General features: G+C 38.8%; 1 protein-coding gene across 1 annotated transcript in view; it reads left to right on the forward strand.

The window, feature by feature from the left end:
- LOC111827137 overlaps window positions 1-17,336 on the forward strand; it is a 34,376-nt gene that overhangs the window by 9,066 nt on the left and 7,974 nt on the right. The window contains exons 2-4 of the mRNA XM_023758656.1: window positions 4,574-4,660; window positions 4,886-4,943; window positions 10,662-10,883. Of these exons, the coding sequence (XP_023614424.1) occupies window positions 4,574-4,660; window positions 4,886-4,943; window positions 10,662-10,883 (367 nt within the window). The remainder of the gene's footprint in view (window positions 1-4,573; window positions 4,661-4,885; window positions 4,944-10,661; window positions 10,884-17,336) is intronic.

A 17,336-nucleotide genomic window follows, 5' to 3' on the forward strand; every position in this document is an offset into this window, starting at 1 on the left:
CCAGACATAATGTAGCTGAGCATTCATGATTCAGGGCTTTTAAGGGCTTTTAAGTGGTGAAGCGAAAGGATTAGAGAGGAGTGGCAGGAAGTAACATTTCCAAGTGCCTATTTGTACCAGGCATGATGCCAATTATTTTTGCATAATTGTTATCTCCACTTAATTTTCTTCACGTTACAAGTTGGTAAATTTCCAAAAGCAAAGTCACTCAGAATAAATCATGCTTGGCGAGTATGGACAATGATATTGTAATAACTATGTATGGTGCCAGGTGGGTACTTAAAATACTGGGGGCAAGGGGGATTACTGTATAAAGTATATCATTGTCTGTCCACTATGCTGTACATCTGAAACTAATACAAAATAGAGTTAAATGTAAATAAACAAACAAACAAACAAATAAATAAATAAATAAAATGGAGTCATTTGCTATTTAAAAGAAAAAATAAAATAAAGTGAATAACCTAATAATATGCACTAAAATAAGAAATGGAAATGTCAAATAAGCAAATCTTTTTTAGCTACTCTTTTATTATAGAACTGTAAAATCTCTGGAACAATAGCTCATCCCTTCAGAAACAAGCAGAAGGCAATATTACATATTCCATTTTCCTTTCAGAGTTCTTTTTGTGATTTAATATTATGGACATGCTTATAGTGTTGTATTAAAAGATAATTGTGTGACAAAAGGCAGCTCTTCACTTCTTTTTTTAAAAGGGGTAAATCATGCTTCCTTCTGCTACTCACATCCAAATTGAAGTATAGCTCAGCTTGGAGTTTTGGACCAATTTTGGACCATTTAAAGGGTCTTCACTGATCTTTCTTTAGTTCCAGATAATAATTAAGAATACCCATAAGAGACTAAAAATCATAACATTCTGTTTTATCTTTATGTAGTTGAATAGCTCATATAGCCTGATTTATGGATAAAGACAGAAAGTTAAAAACATACTATTTTTTCCATTTTTATTGGGCTATTATCCATCACAGCTCTAAGAAAACTATTCATATAACAATGTAACCATGTACAGTTCTTGGGGATGAAAACCATCACTAATGCCACTGCTTTTCAACATTGAGGGACTTTGTTATATATCAGTGAGGCAACTACCATGTCTCATTTTGTTTATATTCATACAGATAAAAATGAAGATCAAAAGACAATTTCATAAGTATATTATAAGACTACTTACTCTCTACAGTGAGAATTAAGACCTACTAGTAAACAGAATAGCCTCCGCTTAACCACTATTTGAAACATTATAATTTATTCAACAAAGGTTTGATATTTGAACATTTTAAGATTTTGTTGACTGGTATTTCACACAACCATTTAAAAACATTTGACAAAGAAATTTAAGATAACACTAAATAAAAATATTTTAGAAAATCAAATTCTGAACACAATTTTTTACATTAATTGTCCTATTAACTCAGCCAATTTTCTATCAATTGAGGCTCTATTGGGACAGCTCTTGATTTCCTTAAGAATGATATACCTCAAAATAATACTTCTTGTGTGTCTCCTGTGTGCCCATTCCTAGGATGGTATTCATTACCCACAAATAGGTGATGAAGAGAAATTCGACCAGTGAAGCTCATCCCAAGACCCTCATAACTCTGTTTACCTCTTAATCCTGGATTCAGTTCATTTTTATCATTGCTATGCCTCAAATATCTTTTTTGATCAATTAATTTTTTAAAAACTAATTATTAACAACTAATGTAGGAAAGTTACTTTAAAGACATGAGATACAATGGTGATTGAGAAAAATATAGTTCCTGCTTTCATGCATTACACAGTCCAGCAGGATCATCATTCCCTCCTAATTTTAGATACTGAACCTTAAAGCATGTGGCTCTACATTTTCCTGGGCAATTATGTATATATCTCTCTCTTGGTCCAAATTGGTGACATTGGAAGTAGCCTATGTGGGCATCTCTTCAGCCTATGATGGGATTATGAGTTAGCAAGTTTGTGGAATGAGGTAGAATTTATTCATGCCGTAAATGGTTATTGAGTACTAACTATAAACTAGATGATAAGAGTTACAATTTTGGCAAGAGTAGACATAGTCTCAGCTCCCAGAGGATTTTACATTCTAGAAGATTAAATGTTTAAGAGGGAGAAATTAAATTGTCACAATACAGTACAGATCCCAAGACTCTCTTTTTCCCTCCCGCACAGTAAGCACAACTCAAAACAAGCAATGAAATCTTACTCCTGCCAATGGAACTCCACTTAGTGTGGCCTTGAAGAATCCATTGTCCTATGCAAACTGAATCCATGAATTACTAGAATTATTCAAGATATCTTTGTTCAATCTTTGCATTTATATCTACAGACAAGTCCTGATGGCCATTTCTGAGAAACAGTCTAGTCTTCAGAAAATCTGTAGATGATACCTGGTGCCTTCCTTGGTAGTCTGGGCTCACCTGCTCACAGGTGTGTATGGGTATCATCACCAAGAAACAGAGATCTGGTCCCCCTGGCTGTACCTCCCAAATTCTTTCCTGTTAATGGTTATGTTATTGGAACAAAGTCATTTGGCCTTACTTATCTTCAACTAAGAAATGATGGAGTTCAGCTGGAAGAGATTAAAAAATTCTGATTCTGTATTTACTTATTCACATCATCCCTAAACTTTGATGCAAGTATGGCTGAAGACACTGGTGGGGACAAATACATATCTCCAGGCTCTGATCATTCCACTTTTCAGTGCGAACAAATAAGTAATACAGTTTCTTCCTAATATGAATGGTTCTTGGCATTTGGAGAAAACACTCACATGATAATCCTCACAGATCACATGGCAGATATCACAGCAGATACATTTGGGCCACTCCTTTTCATGTGTTTGGGAAGAGTATTTCCAATTTGTGGATTAATGTGCAGACTAAGAAAGATGTACTTATAAAGCACCTAGGCAGTTGTTGTCAAACTCATTAGTCAACAGAGCCAAATATCAACAGTACAATGATTGAAATTTCTTTTGAGAGCCAAATTTTTTAAACTTAAACTATGTAGGTAGGTACATTGTTATTAACTTAATTAGACACACACACACACCCTTTGATCCTATCAGTCAGCTTCCTGCCTTCAAAGGCTTTGCACCAGCTCCTCTTTCTGCTGGAAAAGTCTTCTCACAGATATCTTCTGCATGACCTCTTCCCTCTCCCCTGCTTAGAATCTTTGTTTCTCAATGGGGATTTCCTAGACTATCCCATTTACAATTTTTACAATTTAACTCTCCACCATCCTCAGCTCCCCATCTCTATTCCAGCCGACACTCTCTCACACCTCCCTGCTCCCTTGTTCTCTTTGATACTTACAAGCATTTGGCATGATTATATATATATGATCACTTTTTCATTGGTTTATTACCTGACTCTGCACATTGTCCCTTAATACTAGAATATAAACTCAACAAGAGTGAGCATTTCTGTATGTTTTGTTCCTGGCTGTGTCCAGCACCTAGAACAGTACCTGGAGCAGTGCAGGCATTCAATACATGTCTGTTGAATAAATGCCCATTTCATAATGGAAGCAACTGAGGCTCAATGAGATGAAAAACCTTGGTCCAGGTCCCACTGTGTGAAAGACAGAGCTAGAACTACTAGCAAAATCCATTCTGTCTGCCTTTTAATGCTCCCTGACTCTGACCTATCAGCCTTTGGTATTAATTAATTCATTCTCTTTGACACCAAGTGTCTCCAGGCTTGAATATCTAGTTGTTCAGACTTGAACATCCAACTGTCAACCTGATATCTCACATGAGAAACAATAGAAATTTCAAACATAACGTATCCAAAATAAAAAATGCTCATCTTCATTGGCAGACCAACTGAAAATGAATCAAAGCCTGAAATGCATATGCTCATACATTTTTAAAGAGTAATTCTTTAAAATAATTGCACTTATATTTAGTTATACTAATTGAATTAATAGTATTTAGTGGCTAACCCATAAAATTTATATGAAAACACTACCTACCTGACAGTATTGTTCTGAGGAGTAAGTGTGTTAACACAGGTGTTATGAAAGTGTTGTCATTATTATTATCGGTTTTGGTCTCTACAGAAACTTGTTTCAATGGCTTAATAAAGATGCTGCTTAAAACTTATAGGATAGTGCTTAAAAACAGACATATAACATCAGATAACACGGGACCGAAGACTCATTTCCAAAGAGTACCATCAATGTAGGCTTGGGACAGGTCTCATTTTCTCCACATCTTCTTTCACAGTCTAAAATATAACACCAGTTGTACTTACCTCAAAATATGGTTATGAATTAAGTTAGTAAATAATTAAGTTAATAGCCATAAAGCCTTCAGAAAGTACCTACCATGTGATTAGTGCTAAATAATTGGGAGCACTCATTCTTACCAAAAATAAATAAAATTAAATTAGCAGATGGAAACTGAAAACTTTAGTCCAAGGAATTATCTGATAATATGTAGCCTCACATACTATCTCCTTCAAAAAAAGAGAGAATAGAGAAAAGAAAGTTCTTTTCCAAAAAAATACCTTTAAGCGTTCCATTTTTTACAACTCTGTTCTGTCATCCTAGACTAAGGAAAACCAATTGCCTAAAACACGGGTCACAACTGAAATTCAAGAACTTGTGATCATCTGGGCAGTTGTTCTGCAAACCAGAGTATGTGCTCATTTTCCTTTTTACAATTATGTAAACCTGACTCAGCATCCTGGCAAGAAAATATAATGTTCTTACATTTATTACTGGTGTCATAGTAAACATGAGGATGCACATTTTTTTAATAACTTAAGCAATGTAGAAATCAGAAAGGTCAGATCTTCATGAGAGTGGACCTGATCCTTAGAAAGCTTGCCTAATCTCTTGTTATTTTGTTTTTTGCGTCAGCATCCCTCCGTTGCTGTCTTAGAATCAGGAGGAGAGACAGCAGAGCATCATCTTGAAGGTAAGGCAGCCCTTCTTGGACTGGAACCTCCCCTCTGTGTTTCTCTATCTCCTTCTCATCTGAAAAACTGGAAATAATAGCACTTCTGACTTAGAAAGGAGCTAGGAAGAGTGAGATCAACAGTCCCTTAGCCAGCATTGAGCCACCAATAAACACCATTATATGATAGTTATTCTTATGAAAGTTTGTCAGAGATCCAATTAATCTTCTGAAATGAATAATCCACCAGTTATTATTAAACTATAATCTAAATAAATGCCATGTTCCAAACTAAATCCTTAATCCTACTTTGGACTTTTCAGTTGTAGTTTCCCATTTTCAGAAAGGATAGTGGTAAATGTCACATCATAAGAGTTTTTTAAAAAATAAGTGATCCTTATGTATTTTTTGTAGTTTCAAAAAGGTTCATCTGACCATAAAGCACTCTCATTTTATTGTTCAGGGAAATTGCATGTCAGTAAAGGACTTACCTAAGATATTCTCCAATAGTATTATTCATTGTGTATGAGCGGCCGCTTAGCCCAGTTAAAGCACAAGTATGAAGTCAAGTAATTCCAGAATTAGAATCCCATCCCCTTTGTTTATTGCCTCTGGGACTCTAGGTAACTCTCTGAATCCCAGTTATTTTACCTATAAAATAAACTAATAATTTCTCTTTACAAGACTGGTATGAAAAGGACATAACTAGAACCACACACGCACACACAAAAAGAAACCAGCACATTGCCTAACCCAAAGCAGACTCTCAATACATGTTTGAATTTTCACTCTATCTGTAACCTTCACTCTACTATAGTCTCAAAATGCAATAATCTAGACATCAATATGCATAATCACTCACATCAATATAACAATTTAGACTTTGCAAATTGTTTGCATTTAGATAATTAGAAATTGAGGTTCCAAGAACATAGTTGTCTTTTACAAAGTTGCTCAGGTGCAGAGCTGAGAAGGCAGGCCCAGCTCCCCAGGCCCAGGTCCAACAGACTGGCCACACTTCACTCCCTCCTTCAAAGCCACTCACACAGCCACGCTAGGATGATCTATTCTTTCTTTTTAAAATATTTTCTTGAATCTATTGGGGTGACATCGGTTAATAAAATTATGTAAGTTTCAGGTATACAATTCTATAATAAATCATCTTGCATTGTGTATTCACCCCCCAAGTCATTTCCTTCCATCACCATTTATCCCCCACTTACCCTCTTCTACCTCCCTTCACCCCCCTTTCCCTCTGGTAATCACCATACTGTTGCCTGTGTCTATGAGGCTTTGTTTTTTTTTTCCTTAACCCCTTCACTTTTTTCACCCAGTCCCCCAACTCCCCTCCCCTCTGACAGCTGTCAGTCTGTTCTATGTCTCTACGAGTCTGTTTCTGTTTTGTTTGTTAGTTTACTTTGCTCATTAGATTTCATATATAAGTGAAATCATATGGTGCTTGTTTTTCTCTGACTGGCTTACTTCATTAAAAATAAATACCTCAGAATAAATTTAACCAAGATGTAAATGACCTGTACTTTGAAAATTATTAGACACTGAAAAAAGAAATTGAAGAAGATACAAATAAGTGAAAGCATATACCACTTTATGGATAGAAAGAATTAACATTAAAATCTTCATACTACCCAAAGCAGTCTATACATTCAATGCAATTCTTATCGAGATATTAATGGCATATTTCACAGAACTAGAACAAATATTTCAAAAATTTATATGGAATCACAAAAGATCCCAAATAGCCACAGCAGTCTTAAGAAAAAAGAATAAAGTTGGAGGAATCATGCTAACCGATATCAAACTATACTATATGACTATAATAATCAAAACAGCATGGCACTGGCATACAAACAGGCATATAGATCAATGGAACAGAACAGAGAGCCAAGAAATAAATTGGCCATAAAGATGTGGACCTTTATGGCCAGTTAATATTTGACAACTGGGTAATCTATTCTTTAAGGAGCAGTTTTCATTAAAAAAAAAAAAGTATCCTAGGTCTGTAGATTATTACTTTGACAACAGAAATGCTTAAGGCCAGATTTTAAATTGCGAGAGGAAATCATATGTGCTTTCCTGTCCTTACTTCCTCAGAGTGTGTCTTCCACACAGTTATAGGGACTCACCCCCTTTGTTGCAGGCACCTGGCCATTCTTGAGTGCCATGAAGCATCATGGGATATAAGCCTTTGTGGGGTCTATCAAAGTAACTAAACAAGCCTCCACTAAATGTAATCAGTGTTTAGTTTACAGGGGAGTCCTAATTGTCTAGACTAGTACCAGTCACATAGTAGTGCTCAATCTAGATTGGTGGTGGTGTTTTTTGGGCAATGATTTCTTCTTTTAATTGAATTTATTGTGTTACATTGGTTAATAAAATAATATAGATTTAAGGTGTACAATCCTATAATACATCATCTGCATATTGTGTTGTGTGTTCACCACCCAAAGTCATGTCTCTTTCCATCATCATTTATCCCCCCTTTACTCTTTCTTACCTCTCCCTATCCCCTTAATCTCTAGTAGTGACAATACTGGTGTCGGTCTATGATTGTTTTAATGAGAAAATTCTACTTCACATGAATAGCAGTCTGACTGACTTCACACAAATCCCAGACATCCATGATCTGACTCTCAGTCTGAACTCCTATTAAATTTAGAAGAGTTATCCAAGAGTTGTCCATCTCACGGTGTCTCCCCATCTGGACTGTAAAGGTCCAGGTCAGAGGGCTGGGTCTTGCCTCTTGAGAAAAGAATATCTAGCATGGCATATACTGAATACATGAATGACTTCTCTTTGAGAAATTGCTAAGTTATTAATTCACTTTTGTAAACACAATTCCTTCTTAGAAGAAGCTAGATAATTTGGCTCATACATCGTGGCATAGGTAACATTTTCTTTATAAAAATCTAGAGTGCCAGTGTTCTAATCTGCAATCCAGTCAACGGAATGTTGGTTTAAAAAAAAAGTTGGATTCAAAACAAAGGAAATGGAAGGTTTGTGGGCTGTCTTGCCCAGGTCAGGGAGAGGCCTCTAATGAAAGCTCACCTTGCAGTGACCTCATTGCTAGAGTTTCTTCCCAGCTTCCCAGCCTCTCCTTTATACTTATATTTCATGAGATAATTAATGTTTGTCAAAAGTGAATTTTTATGCAGAAATATTCAGAGGGAATTCTGACTTAATATAACCTCTTAGCATGAAAAAAAAGTAATTACTGTAAAACACATTTTCCCAATCAATTTATGGTCAATTTCTGTTTTGGATTTCTGTAGTTGCTCCAATAACTGCCCTTCTCATATGCCTTCCAAACAGTTCCCCTACCTCCTGTCATAATTATTTAACTACACCTTGGAACTAGAGAACAGGAGAGCTACCCTGAGGTGTGCACTCTTACAGCCAGAATGTTTTCAATTGGGAATGTCACAAAAGACAAACATGTTCAATTGCTTATAGAACAACTTTTCAGCCAGACATTTTCAGTGAAAATTATCTCATTGTGCAATATGACACCTAAAAGTCATAACCATAATAAAAATAGTGTTTTCCTTATCATCTTTTTTCCAGTAAAGGTGAGCTCTGGGGGAGCAGGGTCTTTATGGGTGCACTCAGCACCTTGGTCTGTGATTATCATGTAATAAGCTACAATAGCACATGGTAGGGACTCAATAACCATTTGTTGGATCAAATGCACTTTTTGTGTGGCCCTTGTAATAATCCTATATAATAAAAGGCTAATATGCAAATCGACCAAACGGCGGAACCACCGGTCGCTATGACATGCACTGACCACCACGTGGAAGACGCTCAATGCAGGAGCTGTCCCTTGGTGGTCAGTGTGCTCCCACAGGGGGAGCACTGCTCAGCCAGAAGCCCTGAGCCAGGCTCACGGCTGGCGAGCTCAGCGGCAATGGCGGAGCCTCTCCGCCTCCGTGGCAGCGCTAAGGATTTTCGACTGACAGACATTAGTTGAAACATCCCCCAAGGGATCCCAGACTGCGAGAGGGCATAAGCTGGGCTGAGGGAACCCCCGAGTGCACGAATGTCATGCACCGGGCCTCTAGTGTTAATATAATAGACATCATGATAATTAACAGTGCCCAGAAGTGGAAATTGGAGACTTTCAAATTTACCACCAACAAGCAATTTTAAATGAGTGACTTCTCTGAACCTTTCTTTGCTTATCAGAAAATTGAGAATTGGGGTAGGTTATTTTTTAGATCCCTTCCATTTATAAAATGGCATCTCTCTCCATCTTCACTTAGGATAATGCAACACATCTTATCCCAGGGCATGCCAACTTTCTTTGGTTGCTTGGAAAAGTGTTTCTGGTAGAAATGGGGTGGGGACAATAAAGTGGCCCCAGAGCTGATCACTGAGAACTCCTCCCTGGAGGCTCCACACAGGAATTTAGGAATACAGAATACTCCGCCCGTCCAGGTCATTTGGGAAGGGATATCTATTCCAGAAGGAGTGAATTCTTGATCTTTTAACACTCTGTTTCTAGACCCTTGGCTAATGTCAAAAGAATCACATTTCCCAATCAATCCAGTGAGGACAAACTCCTAGGACAAACATCCTCTGGCATGAGAGCTGCCTGGATGGATAAAACCAGAGATTTGAAAGCTCAGGGAGAAAATGGAGCTACCAGGAGAGGACAGTTAGGCAAAGGGCAAAGTCCTTGGGGGCAGTGTGTTCATAGAGTATGGCAGGTAGAACTCAGGGATTGTAAGTGATACCTGGAAACACTTTTTACGAACAATAGGACTGAGGGACTGCAATTCTCCTATTGCAAAATACTTACTTTTTTCTGGATATTTATTTCATTTTATTAACACTTCCTCATGATATATTAGTGGTCACTGCATTTTTTCTTCAGGGAGTCAATGTTCAGGTCCTATTAGTCAATAAGAGAGAGTTTTTGAGTGGGAGCTTGAATAAAATAATGGGGTTTCACCCTCCAGTGCCTGACACTTCTGTCCCTAGGTTTAGATGATAATTACTATTTCTTACGTGAACCATAGCCACTCAGGTGGGAGGCCGTGGCAGAGAAAGGAATAGGTGTGGGAGAGAAATGAATAGACGTCAGTGAAACTTCCTCCTGCTCTCACCCAGCCCCGGGGACTCTCTCACTCCAAGCCCTGCTTCGTAGGGCCTGGGCCTTCCTAGGAAATACGCATTTTCTGGCTCTAGCTTGTAGGAAAATTGGGAGAGCTAGACTCTAAAATAAGCTAATATTATCCAGAGTCTATTCGGCACAAAGAAAGTGCCTTTGAGAAATTATTTTTTCATGTCCTATTTGCATAACTTTGTCATGGACCTGCCATATAGAAGAAAGAAAACAACATGACCTAGAGTCTGCAGGCATCCTGTTGCCCTTTGCAGCCAACATCAGACTGTTCCCCCGCATGCTTCATTTCTGCTCCGCTTAGTGGTCTCAAGGCCGGCAGATCTAAGGCTACACATGATCATGCTCAAAATTGTATGTGCTAGGGGTGAGCAGCCTAGGTTGTGCAACATTTCATTTGGCTAATATTTCAGTTTCTTGAGTCATAAGCCTGACAAGCAGCCTCATCCCATGAGCAGCATTTCCTGAGTTAGTGCAAAAGTTATAGATAAAGCTCAAATGCTTGGAACCACAGGTAACTCCACAGCCTTATGCTCTCATACAGATTCCTCTCTACTTAATTCAGTGACATTTGTTCCTATATGTTTAATGTAAAGGTCAGACCTTCAAGAACATATATCTGAAGGCACATGATGAACAGCACCTAGTTATTCAGCCTTCTCCTGCCCTCACTGTGAAATCTCCACCAGGAAATAACAACAGCTCTCAGCTATTAATTCAGGAGCAATTTGATGCCTCTCAAGAGCCAAGTGCAAGTTGGGAAGTGAGTTTCTTGCTATTGACATTTCAACACTTTAGAACCTCTTTAATAAACAACCGTAAGTTTATTCTTTGCATTAACAATGAAAAAAAAAATAAAAAGGTTTTTCTTAAAACCAAACAGATTAAGTGTCTTGGCAAATGTTGTTGTGGTGAGTTAGGTTCCTAAACCATCAAACAATGAGTCTACCTCATGTTGCAATTTTTTAAGAATCCATTGAAAAATCAAGAAAGATGAGATTATGATCCTTCATTTTTCCTACTCATGTCTCATTATTTTATGCTATCATAAAATGGTTTAAGTTAAATTTTTATTCTATTAATTGCCCAAAAACATCATACTTGAAAGAAATATATGTTTACACTCTGGGTGTAGATGTCTCATCTGGGAGCCTTAACCATTGAAACTGTACCTCAGTCTTTTCCTCAAAAGTTTTCTCCCCAATTTATTATGCATGTGATGGGTTCAAAGCACTATACAATGAAAGCTGTGAGAATATATATTTTTTTCAAAAAGATAATGAAATAGCAAATAATCATAATAACTACTTCTTTCAAAACAGCTTTTCAACTATTACTTCCAGGATTCCTTTTCAAATCTTCCTCCAAATCTAGCACTCCCCTACCTCAACCCTATGAGGAGTTGTACGTAACAGGAAACACTCTTTATCTGTCTGATTACTTTTGAACTAGGTACATTCCTTAAAGACAAGGTCATGAGTTCTCCTTTCTTTCATTCCCAGACCTAACCCAGAGCCTGAGTAAGGCCCGGCACCATCCTCACCTATTGACCTACCTATCTCCTCAGCCATAGTGTAAGCTCCTTGATAGATGGAACTGTTTTCTCTGTGCCTCTGGGAGTCCTGCTCTGAAACTTGATTAACATATATTTATAGAGTTGGTAAACTGAATATATGTGAAGCCTCAAAATTGTGTCCATATCCAGGACAAGAAGGATCAGCACAGAGCTTATCCCACATGGCCTCAATAAAACTCTGACAAATAGCTGAACAAGTTGCAAAGAAACTATGAGGAGAGAATAACCTGGGAGTCTAAAAAAGTTTCTGCACCCTGTTCCATGGCTATGGGCACACATTTCTCTGACTGCTGCAATGTCACAGTTGTTGGCCTATGGTTCACCCAGTTGGTCATCCCCTTAAAGTTGATTGAGGAACCTCATACCCTCTCCTACTACTGTTTTCTCTTCTTCCAAAGCCCCTTTGTCCTTTTACATCTTTTCTGAGGAATCCTAGGGGTTCCTTTCCTGCCGACCTCACTACTAGACCTTTATCCTCAAATCTCTCCCTGCTGAATCACAGAGGAGTGAAGAGAGAGAACTGTTCTGAAGAAAAGTGCTACCTGAAAGATAATCAAATCTTTCACACCCTCAGATTAACAATCTTGTGGTCTGTCTCTGTCATCTCAGCCTGTGTGAACTCAATTCCAGAAGAAAAGAATTTTAAAAGCTCATCCTGTTACTGATGAGTTTGGTTCAGACAAGTAGATTCTGAGGTGCCTAAAGGCATGCTGCAGAGAAAGCTGACCAGGCAGATTAAAACCTGTGTCTCAGCACTCTAGAGGGAGGTGCGAAATTAGGCTCTTTAAGACGAGAGAGAGAGAGAGAGAGAGAGAGAGAGAGAGAGAGAGAGAGAGAGAGATCAGAATCCACACCTCTCTGTCTGGACCATCAGAACTCCTGAGTTCCTTGTTTGGGTCTATTCACAAAGTCCAAAACGTTTTCCCTTTGTTGTAAGGCTTATGTTGTGTTGTGAGCCACATAAATTGGGAGGTTTTTCTTTCCCAAAATGATCTTTGTCTTCATTCTAAGTAGCATTACAATGAGATCACAACACAACTCAGTGAAGCAGAAATGTGTTTCCGCCTTTGGGACTTAATCTCCTGGGTAACTATTATTTAGGTGATCCTATGACACTGCTCAGAACCTCAGGAATGTTAGTAGGTCAGTGGGGCATTAGGAAACTAAGAAAGTAATGCAAGAACAGGCCTGGGAGTTGGCTATTGTTTACCTCCAGGCACAAGTGAAAGAGTGCATTGTTAGCCCTGCCATGTGCAATTTTCCTGGACACATATTTTATTTCACTGAACACATAGAAGCAATCAAAAGAGAAATTCCATAAACCTCCACCACCACGCCTATATCTGAACCTACATGCCATCCCTTCTGTTACAATGAATCAACTGCCCATGCCCCTTTTCAAGGCCAATCTCTACTCCTTTGTATGAGATCCCTTTTTCTTTCAGCTACTCAAGGTCATCACTCCAGCAAGTGACCTTCTCTGTTCTGTTTCACCAACTTTCCTCTCTCTAGAGCTATGCTGTCCAATTCAGTAACCACCAGCTCATGCAACTCTTTACATTAACCATAATCAAGTAAAATTTTAAATTCATTTCCTCACACACTCTAGCTACATTTCAAGTGCTCAATGCCACATGTGACTATTGAGCACTTGAAATGTTAAAGTGTAGGTTAGAACAGATCAAATATAAATAAGAAAACATTTCTATCTATTGAGAGTTCTATTGAACAGCACTATTCTAGGAGATTATCCCCATCTACATATAACATTCTGTAATCTTGCATCTTAAAAATATTATAATTTAAAAATATCTCTTGGCCTCTCTGGCTACTACTCTACTCTTTACTACCACTTACAGTACAATTTTTTGAGAGGACCTACACTAGCTGTCTTAACTTTTGTTTCTCATTTGAAATCACTGAATTAAGGCTTCCATCCTCACTATTTCATATAATTTTTTTTTTGTCAAAGTCACCAAAGACCTGTTGCTAATTTCAGTTGTCTATATCAGTCCTCATCTTAATCAACAATAAACCATGAATACAGCTGACTTGCAAGCATATTTCTTCACTTGAATTCCAGGATATCATTCTGTCTTGATTCGCTTTCTACTTCTCTGCTATCCTTCTCAATCTCCACGAATAGATCCACTTCATTAACTTTAGCATTTGTCCTCTGATCTCTGTTTTCTCTCTGCATTCATTCCCTTAATAATCCCATGCAATCTCATTGCTTTAAATATTTCTATTTCACTGATAAGTAGAAAATGTGTAGCTTCAGCTTAGACCTGTTTCTAAACTCCATACTCCTAATCTCATTTCTTCTTACAATCACCATTTCCAAGCCTGAAAAGCATCTCAGTGTAGAATGTCAAATTTAACCTCCTGTTTTCCCTCTTAATCACAGCAGTTTCTCCTTACCGCTTCCCATTTCAGAAAGTAAATATCTAGCCCATGCTTCAGATTGCTCAAGCAAAGTCTTGATTTTAGTAATGACTATTCCCTTTCTCCTACTCCTACATCCAATAATCAGCAACTTCTATCTATTCTCTATGTAGCATACATATATCTAAAATTCAGCCACTTCCCAGTTCCTCTCCTGCTAAGCCCAGACCACCATTATCTCTCACCTGAAGAATTTCTATGACTTCCTAACTGGTCTAATTGGCCTACCTACTTCCTCTCTTACAATTCTGTTTAATTGGAACATATTCATTCTGAATGAATGAAAGAAAAAAGGCTTTTATTGAGATACAAGTATCACTCTGGCCAGTGTGGCTCAGTTAGTTGGGTGTGGTCCTATGCACCTGAAGTGTTGCTGGTTCGATTCCAGGTCGGGACACATGCCCAGGTTTCAGGCTCAATCCCCAGTTGGGGGCATGCAGGAGGCAGCTGCTCAATATTCTACTCTCACATTAATGTTTCTCTCTCCTTGTCCCTTCCTCTCTCTCTAAAATAATCAATAAAAAAATCTTTAAAAAAAAAGATACAAGTCTTATCATGTTACTGTTCAGCTCACTATCTCCAGTAGCTTCCCATCTCACTAAGACAAAAGTTGTAAGTCCTCAGAGTCTCTCTCAAGTCCCTACATGGTCTCCTATGGCACTTCTCTGACCTCGTTTTCTGCCACTCCTACACTTTGACCTGTGTGTCCTTTTTGAACTGACCTTCTTACAACTGCTTCACTTTCTAAGCACGCCCCATCAGAGTCTTCCTGTGCTTTGCATGATCTCCCTTGCTTCCTTCTGTTCTCTGTGCAAACATGCCTCTTCAGAGAGGTCTTCTGACTGACTATAAAAAACAGATATCCACTTGCGCTCTCTATTTCTCTTACCTCCCCATGGTATTTGAATTAACCAATTTACTCAGTCTGCCAAGACTTCTTTCTTTTCAAAATAAGCCATGAAACCATTGAGATTAAATAAACATTTCACAAAGAAACAGCAAATAAAGTAGTCAAAGAAGTATCAGAGTTTCTTATTTTGTCCTTCCTTGATCACCTACAAATAAGCTTGGTCTATTATTACTTATTCTAAAATTGTTTTTATTCTAGTATTCACACTCAAACTCCTGGGCTTTCATTTCTGTGGGCTTTCCATTGCTTGAATGGAGTGGCTTCTGAATTATTCACTTTGCTCAAATGTAAGTAGGTACATGTATCTTTCTGCTTCACGTTGTCTTCTAGTGTGCCTATGCTTGGAAATGTATATATAACACGTATTATTTAATGATAAGTAGCTTTCCCTCTATTTCTTCCCTATATTATGGAAAGGATGTTATACTTAGATCCACTAAATTATGTGTGCAAAGAGATTATAGTGCTTCTGTGTTTTATTTTTGCTTTGTAAGGGATAGTAGAAAGTATTTATTATAAGAAGGAGTTTAGATCTGTATTATTGTAGACAACTGACCTAGTCTAACTTCCTCCTATAACAGATGAGGAAACAGAAGCAGAGACTTTCAAAGCCTATGATGTTGGCAACAGAGGCAGGGCTGGCACAGACAGGTGTGGAGTGGCTCTCATTTACCCCTCTTTTTCTAGAGAAGATTGCCTTAATATGGCTCTAATTCATAAATCATTAATAGAAATACTTGTTAAATTATCCTTCTTGCCTAAGAATATTTCTTGTAAAGGGAAATTTTATTCTTAATTGGATTCTCTAAAATTACCTCAATGACATTTTAATCCTAATTGGATTGTCTAAAATCACTTTGATTCTTCATCTTCTACAGAAGTCTATAATTTTGGAGAATTGGTCTATTATGAAAACTAAAGTATAGCAGCTCATAAACACAACTTTTAAAGGGCCATCACACGCAGTTATATTGTGCTGTTGGTTTTGCGTGTTTGGTTTCTGTTGATTGTTCAGTGAAGTCACCCACTGACACTCTTGAATTTCAGTATTAAATAAACACAAAATGCTTATATTGCAAAAGTGTCTTTAATTTCCCATAGAAAAACTCAGTACTGGAGACATGAAATCAAACATTGCACAGAGAGGTCTGCAGCATTGAAGCTTTTGAAATTTAATGTAAATATGACAGTGCCCACCAAATGGAAGTAACAAACTAAGCCCCAGGTTGTGAATGAAAACGTATTTTGCTTATTAAAATGGTATTGATTGAGGCCTTACAGCTTGTGCAATATATGGTAGTCTGCTTCAAAACAGTTTAAAACAAGAATTTGTCTAAGATGATATATTATCTTTGAGTTTCACTGCCTGTTAATCTATACTTTTATTTACTTATCATCAAGTAGATTTCATGCTGTGTTCAGATATGAGCGTTTCCCGTAAGTACTGTCAGCAATATTGTTTGCTAGAACATGAATCACAGTATCTTTATAAAAATACTAGAGGCCCAGTGCACAAAATTAGTGCACAGGTAGGGTCGCTAGGCCTGGCTGGCAATCAGAGCCCATCGGGGCCTTCCTTCTGCTGGCCAGGGCCTTCCTTTGTTCCACGCCACTCCCTGGTGGTCAGCGCATGTCATAGCAAGCAATCGAACTCTCGATCTTCTGGTGGAACTCCTGAGAGGACACTTTGCATATTAGCCTTTTATATATACAGACTAGAGGCCCGGTGCACAAAAATTTGTGCACTCGGGGGGGAGGGGTGTCCCCCAGCCCGGCCTGTGCCCTCTCGCAGTCTGGGACCCCTCGGGAGATAACGACCTGCTGGCTTAGGCCTGCTCCCGGGTGGCAGAGGGCACGCCCAATCCCTAGGTGCAGCCCCTGGTCAGGCTCAGAGCAGGGCCGATTGGGGAGTTGGGGCGCTGCCCCGTCATGCACAGAGCAGGGCGGATCGGGAGGTTGCGATGCCACCCTCAGTCACGCTCAGGGTAGGACTGATTGGGGGGTTGGGGCACCGCCCCCTGTCACTCACAAAGTAGGGCCGATAGGGGAGTTGGGGCACCGCCCCCTGTCACACACAGAGCAGGGCGGATCAGGGAGTTGGGGCGCTGCACCCTGTCACACTCAGGGCAGGGCCAATGGGGAGGTTATGGCTCTCCCCTGTCACACACAGAGCAAGGCCTGTGGAGGGGGGTTGGGTTGCCACACCCTGTCAAACACAGAGCTGCAGGGCGATCAGGGGATTGGGGAGCTCTCCCTTATCAGGCACAGAGCAGGGCTGATCAGGGGGTTGGGGTGCACTTCCCCTGTCACAAACAGAGCAGGGCAGATAGGGAGGTTGTG

This window comes from Myotis lucifugus, unplaced genomic scaffold, assembly GCF_000147115.1.
Source record: "Myotis lucifugus unplaced genomic scaffold, Myoluc2.0 scaffold_136, whole genome shotgun sequence".
NCBI classification, from domain to species: Eukaryota; Metazoa; Chordata; class Mammalia; order Chiroptera; family Vespertilionidae; genus Myotis; species Myotis lucifugus.